Source organism: Schistocerca piceifrons, chromosome 6 (genome assembly GCF_021461385.2).
Source record: "Schistocerca piceifrons isolate TAMUIC-IGC-003096 chromosome 6, iqSchPice1.1, whole genome shotgun sequence".
Classification (NCBI taxonomy): Eukaryota; Metazoa; Arthropoda; class Insecta; order Orthoptera; family Acrididae; genus Schistocerca; species Schistocerca piceifrons.
In genome coordinates this window covers 593,902,634-593,916,152 of record NC_060143.1, presented here as the reverse complement: position 1 = coordinate 593,916,152, position 13,519 = coordinate 593,902,634, and the positions used below count along the sequence as shown (strand labels likewise).

Genomic DNA, 13,519 nt, shown 5'->3' with positions numbered 1-13,519 from the left:
CGTGGGGAATGGGGGGAGGGAGTTAGAGAGAGAGACAGAGACAGAGACTGAGAGAGAGAGAGAGAGAGAGAGAGAGAGAGAGAGAGAGTGTGCACTCTTCGTTCAAACCTGAAGGCCCAAGGGATGTCGACCACCTGCCTTGTCACCATCATCCTACACCAATCGGAATCATATGGATATGGTATGGTGGGGTATTTGGAGAGCACACTGCTCTCCTGGCCATTTTACTAACTTTCCAGACTACAGAACTGCTACTTTTCATTCAAGTCGTGGCATCAAGGGACTGAGTGCACGCCACTCAAGTCCTCTCACCAAAGGAAGAATCTGGCAGTACAGGGACTCGAATCTGGCTCGTCCACATGGCAGCCATCTACATTGATTACGCAGCTGCTGAGACGGATTAGTCCTTATAAAATTTAATGCAAATAATCTAGTGTCTTTTGCATGAGTGGTAACAGAATGGCAAGCATTACCATGAGACATGTACCTTCTAACACACTCTACAAAGTCATTTTCGTCAACACCTTAATCCTCTAAAATCTGATTAAAATTAAGTGAGTAAGTGTATCAGATAAAACTTTACAGATAATTTCTACCACAGTGACCATCATACTAAAGTTAAAAATGGAAAGCACGTTTTGAGTAATGATGGTACAAAGGATTTTTCCGCACTGTGTGTCACATCTTGTAAATATGGAAATATGGGAGCAGGAAGGTATAATTGTAGTCCAAATCATCAAAAACACAAAAGCAGCTACCTCATTCCCCGTATCCTGTGTGCCCACTCCCAAACCTTGTTTTGTGTTTAGGAGATCTTTACATTGTTCTGCGAAAATGTGTATTTTCTTTTTGTAACTCTTTTGTATTTAATTCCTGTAGCATTTTTTTTTTTTTTTTTTTTTCAGAACTGACTCTTAAGAATGTCGAAGCATTTATTCCACAAATACTATCCAAGATGCACATCGAATGTCTAATACATGGAAATGCTGATCGACAGGTATGATGAAAACATCCTTTGTCCAAATACGAGTATACACATATCCTTCTGTACAGATGTAGTTAAATTGTATGTGAAAATGTGCCTTTAACACTCAAGATAAAAAGAATACAGCAAATGTGACAATTTTTGCCTTTAGATTGCAGTGCCATAAATTAAATAATGGGCACACATGTCATGTGTTTGAGAATTTTCTGGACTTAGTGTAGGAAACACTTGTAAGCAACAAACTGAAAATAAGAGGCCACGTTTTGAAGTTTCTATGACAGAAAAATAATACATGTATGGGAGACAGACAAGAGAAACAATTTTAAAATTGAAATGTGAGTTTACTAACAGAAATTCAGTTTTGTTGAGTAAGTGAAATTTCTGTAGAACTGAAAGAATATCTTCCAAGGAATCTGAGCAATTCATCATCAGTTATGCGAGTCTTGTGAGGAAATATTTTGAAATATAACTTCAAATCTTTTTTTTTTTTTTTTTAATTGCCCTCCCACAATCACATATTCAGATGTTAGCATTAACATTTCGAATGTTAAAACACACATATATTACATATTCAGTTTTTTTTTTAATTGCGATCTAATACAACATTATACTTGTTACCTGTATCTTAACTGCCAAAGTCTTGGATTTTGACAGTCTTCTGGCTTCAATTTCCTCTCTGATGTTGCTCTTTTGACTCTCTCTTTCTATGTTGTTTTCAGGCAACCCATTATTCTTCTATTAGTTGGCATAGATTCCATCACCATCTCTAGCCGTCTGCTCTCACTACACAGCATATGTGCCCACACTGTCTGTTTAGTTTTACTTCAGTTGTATCCACTGCTTTGGTGCCCAAGTGTATTCTCTTATGTAGGTATTCATTTTTAATTTTATGTTATAGCGTCAGCTTACAGAAACACCTTGAAAACCCCACCTCCATTGACAATGTATTCCTCTTAATTCTTTCAGTTACTTCCCATGTTTCTGTTGCATGTGTTACTATACTTCATAGGACTTTATCATCAAATTTGTGCCACAAGCCTATTGCTGGCAGTACTGTTACGCTTTCTGCCATGCCCTACAGTGTGTCCCATGTTAAGACATGCCGGAATGGATTAATGACTAAGAACATATTTTCTCATGAGGTGATTATTCAACTAAAGCAATTTTTTTTAATCATACAATATCGTAACTGTAGGAGTTGTGGTTAGTACTATGTGTGAAATTTGGGATTATTTGCAGAGGGCATCACCATCCACAGTTGCTTATCTGAAGAATTGAATCAGCTTCATTTGCATGAAACATTTTAAATTGTACTGTTTTTGAAAGAGAGTAGATGCACAATAAAAGTAAAGACTGTGGTGCAAGCCAGTGACTGGGCTATTTGCCTGACTGTAGGCAAAGTACAGCCTTTCTTGCCTTTCTTCACTGCATCACTAGGAGGGGGCGGCTGGCAGGCCCATTGCCCTGGCTGCCTTTTACCCCAGGGAATGGTACCCAGTACTCGTTTGATAACAGACTGAGTGGACCTAGGCTGTCTCGGGGGGGGGGGGGGGGGGGCGGAAAGAGCAAAAATCTCCATTTTATCTGGGATTGAAAACAAGACATTCAGGACAGGAGACTAGTGCTCTCTCCATTAGGCTACCATTTCCCCCCAAGTGCACAATATGAAGTTCAAAACTGTATCCCATATCTGTTGGTGGTAGCACTGTGTGAAGGAATAATTCTTTCTTATGCCATCCATCAAGTCATGCAAAATGTAGCTTATTCTGTTTACTACTTGTTGCACCCTTACAAAAGCGGCAAAGGAAATGCCTTTAGCTATTAGTTACAAATTAAATACACTGACAGAAAAAAATTAGAACACCAAAAAATAATGGAGAGTAATGAAATTTTAGGTATACATTTGTGTAAGTAACATAAGTGATCAACATCGCAAGATCACACATAAATGCGGGCACGAGATAAACTGTTACAAATGTGAAATGCTGGTATATTAATAATGAGTGTAAACGCCACAAGTCGAATGCAAGCATGCAAACGTGTGTGCATTGTATTGTACAGGTGCTGCCTGTCAGTTTGTGCGTTGGAGTTCCATGCCTGCTGCACTTATTGGACATCAGGTATAGACAACATGTCAACATTCTGTAGAGCATATTGAACTACAACAGCAGTATTTGAGCGAGCATTATCTTATAGGAAAATACCCCCCTGGAATGTTGTTCATGAATGTCAGCAAAACTGGTCGTTTCACCAGATCAACGTACAAATTTGCAGTCAGTGTATGTGGGACAACTGAAAGAGTGCTCCTGCTGTCATACGAAATCGCACCACAGACCATAACTCCAAGTGTACGACCAATGTGTCTAGCACGCAGACAGGTTGGTCGCAGGCCCTCAGCGGGCCTCCTCCTAAACAACACATGGCTACGCTGGCACCAAGGCAGAATGAGCTTTCATCAGAAAAAATACTTCCACCCTGGCCTCCAGTAAGTTCTCACTTGACATCGCAGCTATTTCAGAGCTATCCTTGAAGTAACTGATATGTAACAGTTTGTTGTGTCACTTTGGTGACAGTTGCTGCAGATGCAGTATGAAGTGCCAGAGCCACATGCTGAACGGAATGGTCTTATCCCTCAGTAATGCCATGTGGCCAACTGGAATCCACTCCTCTTGCGACTGTACGTTGTCGTGAGCACCATTGTCAGCAATTGTGTGTAGTGGCTACATTCATGCCAAGTCTTTCTGTAATATTACGGAAGGAACATCCAGCTTCTCGTAGCCTTATTACACGACCTCCTTCAAACTCAGTGAAGTGGTGATAATGGCATCTTTGTTGCCTTAAAGGCATTCTTGACTAATGTCAACTCACCACGTCCAATCTCAAAGGTAACTAATGCTCATGACTGTTTCAGTTTGCATTTAAAGCAAATCTGGTTTCCATCCTCATAGTGCCACCCACAGCTCATGATCTATTGGCTAGCGTTGCTGCCTCTGGATCACGGGGTCACGGGTTCGATTCCCGACCGTGTTGGGGATTTTTTCCTACCCGGGGACTGGGTGTTTGTGTTGTCCTGATCATCATCATCATCATCATCATCATCATTATTATTCATGACAGTAGCTAGATTGGATTGTGTCAAAATTGGACTGTGTAAAAATTGGGACTTTGTACAGGCACCGATGACTGCGCAGTTAAGTGCCCCACAAACCAATCATCATCATCCTCTTCTTAGTGGTGCTATTAACACCACTCTTATGTGACTGGCATGAAATTTCAGTAGACATCATCTTTCAGATGTAAAAACATGCCTACCAACTTTTGTTTATGGCACACAACTCTTTCTTAGTGTTGAGATTTCTTTTCCGTCAATGTATTTGATGCGTTGGACAGACAGAGACAGAATTTTGCAGTTCTGAAGCTGTTTCTGTGTGGTTAATTTGAAGGATACTTTGTGCTACCACAAACAATGAGACCGATTTTAAATTTTCCATGGCTGTTCTAAATCTGATGAATATTATTAAAATATGAACTAAGACAGAAAACCACGAGTGTGATCTCCAGTAAACCAAACACAAAAGAAGGAACTGTAGAACCAGATTAAAGTTAAGTAAACATTCAACAACGGGGTGATATTTTTTGTGAGTAGTAATTTTACTGTCACCTTGCAAGTCATCTATAAAATCAGGAGATACCCTGTGTTTTTGGGATATGCCAAACACTAGTCAGATAAATAATTGAAGCTCTCAAGCTGTGTTGCATATGCAAAATTAACTGTTTCTCATCACAAATTTAGTAGCAGCTATGAAATGTATGTTATGTTGGTTACATGTGGCATTTTAATCATGTAGCTGGTTATATAGTCAACAAATTAGTAATCTGAGTGTTGTGCTTAGAATCAATTCTCTTCCACTTTTATCTTTGTTACAGTGCAGTATTCTAGTATATTAAGTGTAATTTCTGAAGTTACTTTAATGAAATGTCAGATACTTAGCAAGTAATATATATGATTTATCCTAGATAACTGTGATTCTTGTTGCACACAGAGGGCATTGGAGCTGGTACACCTCGTAGAGGACCGTCTGATGTCGTCGGTGTCCTTATGACCATTACTGCCCCGCCAGCTTCTGCGCCACAGAGAACTCCAGCTGGTGGATGGTACTGCTCTTTCGCATACTTTTCATAGTGTCGATATGAAAATTAACTTGAGAAAACTGTAACATTACTGGGAGACAGATTGCTTGGCCAGTACTAACCTTATAAGTAACTGCAGTCAGCCACATATAAAAGTAGAAAAAACACTCTTAGCTTCCAGAACTTTTGGTTTTTTCCTCTTGTCTTTCTCACTTTCATCATAGTTCTTAATAATCAAAGCAGTATATGGCCGACTTTTTTAACAGTGAAGTTGGCTGTATACTGCTTTGATTACTGCAGGAGCATTTTCTGTACATGGGCTATTGCCTTTGTCACACTTATAGCGTGGATGGTTTGAACATGGACACAGGTGTTTGAAACTAGTCACCATCAAGAAATAAAACATAGATACTTCTTAGTGCAAGTTATGATGAAACTACAACCATTTATTTCAATCTGCATCTATGTGTATCCTCGGCCTCTTTCCATGTGTCTCCTATTCATCCTGGGATTTCGGTGAACTGCCTGTCTTTTTTAAACATGCCCAACCAATCTCTCTCTTCCATGAGGAAAGAACTATTTAGTCCAAGAGATTGGTAATGTGTAACTTTTACTTAAATGAGCATATTGCCAGTACTCCACATTTCATCTGTCACTAGCAATTGTGTATCATAATTTTGTGTTTACTCAATTGAATTTTCATTTAATACAGTCGCCATTGTAATTCACACTAAGTCAGATAGCTTGAAAGGAAACAGCATTCTCAAAATAAAGTTAAATTCTCTGAAAAGGGACAGATTAAAGTAACTTTACCACTAAGAAATTCAATAAAAATCATCATTTTAATTAAAAAAATTTGCTCTTTTCACTGCAATTTAACTCTTTTAGGACAGTGTTAATTTAGTTCAGTAAAATACATTTTCTTCATGCTTCTTGTTCTACAAGCAATAGTATAATTCCTTTTTAAAAAGTCTCTGAGATCCTTGACAGTTAATTGCTTCAGTCTGGTATTTCTTAGCTTAATGCTCACATTTATCGCTGATGATTACACAGTGGAGTTTGTCTGCCTCAGATATAGGTCACAAGAACAGAGAATTTGTAAGTCATCCTTAAAGTTACTTTTACAAGTTAAAATTAAGTGTGTCACTTTTTCTTCTTATGTTCTTTTTTATTTGCATTCTAGGTTGTAATTTTGTTTTCGAAGTAAACAATGCCCTGCATCGTAGCTCCTGCATTGAAGTTTATTATCAGTGCAATCTTCAGTCAACAGAAACAAATATGTTACTGGAGCTATTAGTCAAAATTATTAATGAACCCTGTTTCAATATTTTAAGGACAAAGGTAATATTGTTTTTTCTTCCTTAATTGTAATTTTTTTTACAAACTATGTTAAGTTAATCATAGAATCACATGCAAAATTATTATTTCCTTTAGGAGCAGTTAGGATACATTGTATCTAGTGGCATTCGAAGATCTAACGGAGTTCAAGGTCTTCGAGTGATAGTACAGTCTGACAGACATCCAGAGTATGTGGATCAAAGAGTGGAAACATTCGTAACATCTATGGAGGTATGTCGGTGATGAGAAGCTATTTACATAGATTTAGAGAATTTACAGTAACAGGAGCTTTTATCTTCCGTGCAAGTGTGGTCTTTCCACAATATTTGTGAATTGTTAATGCCACTTCCTTTTCTTCATCTGATGTGTTCCCCCCGGAGGGGCTCACAACTATTTTATGAGGACACACTTAATGAGCAAATTTGGCACTTCTTATCCCAAGTTGCTTACACCTCGTAAGTGCCTCAGCAAGATGCATGGGACAACTTATCACCATAAACTTACACAATAATTACACGGAGAACTACAGCCTAACTTCTTCTGCCTTCTCTTTTGCTGACGAAGGCTAAGGCCGAAAGCTTTATGTAAGTGTCTTTTAATTGTGCCTGTCTGCAACTTAACGTGTCTTCTGTGCGATAAGTAGCAATCTGGCTTTTCCTACACTGTTGACACATCACCATCATCATCATCATCATCATCATCATCATCATCATCTGTGGAAAATCACCCATTTGCTTTAGCTGGTGGGAAGATCATTTTAGGGATACCTACTTGCCATGTTTTCAAAAAAGAGTTCAAAATACAAGAACATAATGCTTATGTCCTGTACAAGTGATGACAAATTTCACGTAAGTTGTGACCAGGCACCATACACAGCAAAAAAAGTGTGTTCACTCTCCCTCTTCAACTCTAGACCCAAATAGCCTACCAAGCACACACCACCAAGGAAAAGATGGTTTTTTCCTCTATTGTCCCTTCTACATCTACCTTAAGGACCTTGAGCAGAGTAGTGTCCTCCTTGACGGATGCGTCCTGTAGGAAGACTACATCCTATACCCAGACCACCACTGTCCCCCATCCCAAAAACAGCCAGTGGTCAAATGAGGTGCGGGAAATGGGCTGTAGAATGAGCTGTTCATCTTCAGTTCCAGACATCTGCCCAGATGTTTCCTGGCCTTGAACTACAGTTCCAAAAGGAAAAGAAGAGAAAGGAAGAAACTGAAGGGAAACATGGGCCTGGTAACCCCAACAGTTCAGATCCCCTAATGCCACCTACAGAAAACACGCATATTGACAACAATCCCCCACAATAGGTGTTACCAGCTCACATTGAATTGCAACATATATTTTTACCACTTCCACTACCCCTAAAAAATGAATGATTATTCAATGAAACTGTAATAGCAACTTTTGCCACCCTGCTGAACTTAAAACACCTACTACCGCTCCACCCAGTGGTTAGTATATTTCTATAGGATACGTGGTTCCCAAAACTACTCACTTATTCTCAAACATTACAAAGCATATTACAAAAAATCAAGCTGACCCTGGGAGGGTATTGGATATGAATCGACATTGGTCCACGAGACCAATACTTCGCTGTAATCTGTACCTGTGAACACGTATTGGTCTCACACTCTGTAACATTTATCTACCTTCAGCTGACTACTGATTTGGTCTAGCAACTACCTCCTCCTCTACTCATTGTAGGGGATTTTAATGCTCACAATCCTTCATGGGGCTACTACAAAATCTCTTGGCAGGGTATTTCACAGTTTTAATTTTTGTGTTTCAAGATCCAGAACTCCCACATATTTAGCCCAGTATATGATACATTCTCAGCTGCTGATCTATCAGTCTGTATCCCAGGTTTCACATGTTCATTTACTAGAAGGCACACGGTGGGACAGCGTCTATTTTCTGATTGTTCTTTCTTTAGCACTCTGATACTCATCAAAACACCCTTCATATTTGAACTTAAAGTATGCCGAGGAGAAAGTGAATTATCCTACAGTATACCGCAGTTGCTAAATTACAGGTGCTAGAAGCAGTGATATTTCTTTCCTCAGCACTCCACTGCTGAAAACATGTATGCTATTGGAATCATCAAATAACTTCAGCCACCAAAAATTGCAGAAAGGCACTCCAGCAACAAAAACAATGTCCATCAAGAGATACATTTATGATCTTCAAAAGGCTCTGAGCCTTATCCTGTTAATTAAAAAACACAAGAAGTAGTGTTGGAAAATATTTGTAATGGCTATTGGGACCTATACTTGTCCCTCTCAAGGAAGGGGCAAACCACACTGCATTTATGGGTACCAGTTATCTTCTAATATCTGTGGCATCAACCAGGATGGCAACATTCCGTTGACATCTAAATCAATCCTGAACAACTAGGAGTGCACTTTGCCCCAAGCTTCAGCACCTAAAAGTTACTCTCCCACCTCCCACCTCCATGAAACATGTGTGGAGAACATTTACCTATTTTTTGAGTCTAGAACCTGAGAAGCATCGAATGACCTGTTACAATGAATGGGAACTCCTCAGTGTGTTGATACTGGTGCCGTGTCATAAAACAGCTACAGGCCCGGATCACACACAGGACCATGTGGCACAAGGGTGGGCACGCCTCTCCACCCTGCTCCTTTTCCCAGTGGACGAAAAGTATAGTTATGTCAGTTCTGAAATTGGTAAAGAAGTCTCACAAGTTGGTCAGTTATCACCCTATTCATCTTACAATGTTATGCAAGCAGTTCAAATGAATGGTGAACAGATAATTTATTTCTGCTCTTGAGACTAAGTGAATTCTCTAAAAGGTTCAGTGTGGATTTGGGGAGGGCTGGTTTACTGAGGACCACCTAATTAAATTATCATCCGCTGCCAGAATGGCCTTCATCTTGGTTCCTTTTTTTATGACCTGCGAAAAGCCCATTCCTGGGTGGCAGCATCGTATTCTCACTACTCTACATGTGTGGCACAATAGAGTTGCCCACCTAGCTTTTATCCACAATTCTTTGGGGCTTCTGCATCTATTACAGTTCTTAAAAAATATGTGTAGTGCAAAGCACCAACTATGGGGCCATAAAGAAAACTGAACCTTGAGATTTCAGTGATGGCCTCCAGATCACCACTTGCAAAATACATGTAATACACTTTTAATGAGGCAGAATTGTCCACTGATATCAAGACCTTTATTTACACAGTGAGTTACGTAAGGTGGTAGAAACATAACCACTTTCTAGGACTAGTTTCTGATGCTAACAAGGGGAGGATGCAGGACGGGTCCCACCAGTTTGGTTCAAACTCTGAGTAGAAGCAGGTAGATGACACTTTCAAGTTCATAGAATCTCTCACCTGAGGGGGTCATAGGAAACCAAAATCACTCCTAAAGGAGTTTTTGAATAGTTTCTGAGGAATTTTTTAGCAACAGTGGCCAAGTTGAAGTAGTGTGGCTCAGTAGTCAAGCGCACCAGCTGGCAATTCACAGGCTTGGATTTGATTCTCGGTACTACTCCCTGCCCACCCAAGTCTTGCAATGTTACACTATTAATTATAAAATTATTTGAATATTTTTAAAAAGTTCAGGGTGCACTGAGGTGATAAATATCACGGGATGGATCCCAATATCATGTCGGGCCTTATTTTGCCCAGTGTAGTGCAGCAACTCGATGTGGTGTGGACCTGACAAGTTGTTGGAAGTCTCCTGCAGAAATATTGAGCTATGATGGTGTCCTTAATTGTGAAAGTGTTGTCACGCAGGATTTTTTGCACGAAATGACCTCTCGATTATATCCCATTTATGTTGGACGGGAGCCATGTTGAGTGATCTGGGTGTCCAAAGACAAACCCATTCTCTTAAATTGTACAGAATGTTCTTCAAACCAGTCACAAACAATTATGATCTGGTGACATGGTTAACTGTCATCCATAAAAATTCCATTGTCGTTTGTAACAATGTTATAAAAAGGCAAGTTGCTACTCACCATATAGCAGAGATGCTGGATTGCAGATAGGCACAACAAAGAAGACTGTCGCAAATAAGCTTTCGGCTAGCAAGGTCTCCATCAAAATTACACACACACACACACACACACACACACACACACACACACACACACACACACGACTGCGATTTCTGGCAACTGAAACCATATGTGTGTGAGTCGTGTCTGCGTGAGTGTGTATGTGTGTCTTTTGTGTATTTTTGACGAAAGTCTTGCTGACTGAAAGCTTATTTGTGACAGTCCTTTTGTTGTGTCTATCTGCAAGTCAGCATCTCTGCTATATGGTGAGTAGTAACTTTCCTTTTCATAATATTCTTACATTCCGTATTGGATTTTTCATTGTTGTTTGGGAATATGAAGCCCATGAATGGCCGCAAATAGTCTCCAAGTAGTCAAACATAACCAATCACCGTCACACTTGAACCATACCATTAGCTCTTACTAGCTGAGGTCAGGACTCAGCTGACCAGGCCACAATTTTCAGTCATCACAAGCCCAGGAGAGGTGCTGCAGGTGATATCGTGCTGGTAGCAGAGGCACTAGTATCAGTCACCTGCTGCTGTAGCTCATGAATGCGAAATTTCACTGCACTTTCCAAATGGATATGTTCGTTGTACATCCCACATTGATTTCCGCAATTTTTTTACTGTGTTACATGCCTCTTAGTGCTGATAAGTCTACATTAATGCCACTGCTGTCAGTCATTAAGTAAAGGCCATCGGCCACTGCATTGTCTGTGATGAGAGGTGATACTTGGTATTTGATATTGTCGGCACACTCTTGACACTGTGAATCTCAGAATATTAAATACCCTAATGATTTCCAAAATGGATGATCTCATGCATCTAGCTCAACTACCATTCCACATTCAATGTCTGTTCAGTCCCCGACCACAATTGTCTGAAATCTCTTTATACAAATCACCTGAATACAAATGACAGTTCTGCCAATGCACCACCCTTTTATACCTGGTGCATGCAATACTACCACCATATGTATATGTGCGTATCATTGTCCTGTGACTTTTGTCACATCAGTGTATATGCGTAAAATTAGTATATTCAGTTATTATTGATTTTCGTCTGGAGCTTACACAAATTTAATTAAAGAGAATTACACCAGATGTGTTTTGCTTTTATTTATAAAGCATCTTCTATGGCTATTCTGCGAATTGGATACGCACCTTTGTAGATTTTTGGTTGTTTTAGATTAAAAACAATGTTTTGCCTATAAAGCTGGAGTACAAGTTACTTATGGTATTCTTTACATATTATCCAAATTACTGCTTTTTCCCTCCTTGTTAGCAGTGGTTGATGTTGAAAGACTTTGTGTGTATGTTGGGGGGGGGGGGGGGTGAGAGAGAGAGAGAGAGAGAGATTAGAAGGTGGAGGAGGGTAGAGGGTGAATGTGAATGATGTGTTTGTGTGAGTTAGTGTAAATTAGTGAAAACGTGTTGTGTATGTTTGGCGGAGATGTGAGGGATTTTTTTCTGAAAGGGGGGGGGGGGGGAGATTGCATGGGGTTATTTTATTCCAGTATACCAATAACTGAAACAATAAATGTTATAGAACAAAATCATAAGATACATAGTACACTTCCACGTGAATATGTTGAAAAAAGTGAGGCTGCTGTTGCTAGTAACAGAACAGAAGTATTTCATTCAACAATGAATCTGTTTACAGAGTGAAGGATTAACAGTGGGATCCCCAGTGTCTGGAACCATAGCAAACATATTTATGAACCACACAGAACGGCTTATATTTAACAAAATAGAACGAAATAGATACAACATCCTATACTGGATTAAATGTATGGATGACATCTTGTGCATGATAGATGACCCAAGCAATAAAATTGACCTGTTACACACAGATATAAAATCTGGTCATGATAGCATACATTTTGCAATAGAGAAAGAGAAAAATAGGCAGTTAAATTTTTTGGACATCATCATACAGATTCAAAAAACCAAGACATTTGACATATGCTGAAGACTGACAACAGTAGACACAGTTATACATGAGACATCACAACACCCCATTTCTCAAAAACGGGCAGCACTTAGATACATGCTAGACAGACTAAACATAGTACCATTATATACAGACAATTAGCAAAAAGAAATGAATACCATAATACAAATAGCCACAAACAGTGGATACAAAAAAAACTTTACAAGAAATCTGTACAATAAAATCAAGAAACAGAAAAGGACAAACACCCAAGGACAGAAACCCAGACAAAGGAACACACAAAATACAGTAACAGGGACAACACAAACTGAGAAAGAAACAGAAAACAAAAGATGATGCAAAAGACATACAACCACCAATACACACACAGAATATCCACTGTTTTCAAAAAACAAGGCATAAAAATAGCCCACCAAACCAACAATTCAGTTCAAAAATACTTTCCTAAAAAATAGGAAAAATTGATTTATATCAGAAATCAGGAATACACCACCTGAAATGCAGTACATGTGATGGAAGATAATGTACATAGGTCAGACCAAGAGGACATTTGACACGAGGTACAAAGAATATGTAAGAGCATGGAAGTACGGGACAAATCATTAAACTTTTGCAGAACATACACCCACACCAACATAAAATTACCACCAGAGACACAGACATGGAATTCATAAGGACAAACAGCAATAAAAAGACAGGAAAACTACCACATTCAAAAAAACATAACAGAAAAGAAACATCTCACAAATCATCGGACCAACCTGGTAAAACACTTACTCTTTAAACTGACAGACCATTTGATATGACATTAAATATACACACATAACCACAAGCTCCATTTACTACTACCATCTTCTCTCAGGTTCTGCCCTCTAATCACCATCTAGACCCGTCCAACATATTCAAGACATTTTCATTAATTTACGCTAAGTCACAATCTCTCACATTCATCCTCTACCCTCCCCCACACTCTAATCTCTTCCTTCCTCACACACACACACACACACACACACACACACACACACACACAGACAGACAGACAGACAGAGGGAGGGAGAGGGAGAGACGAAAAATGAATAAAAATG

The 13,519-nt window shown here is 39.2% G+C and overlaps 1 protein-coding gene across 1 annotated transcript in view; it reads left to right on the top strand.

Annotated features, from left to right (window-relative positions):
• Positions 1-13,519, top strand: part of LOC124802438 (insulin-degrading enzyme) — a 202,126-nt gene that overhangs the window by 176,843 nt on the left and 11,764 nt on the right. The window contains 4 exon segments of the mRNA XM_047263222.1: positions 906-997; positions 5,029-5,140; positions 6,300-6,457; positions 6,551-6,685. Of these exon segments, the coding sequence (XP_047119178.1) occupies positions 906-997; positions 5,029-5,140; positions 6,300-6,457; positions 6,551-6,685 (497 nt within the window).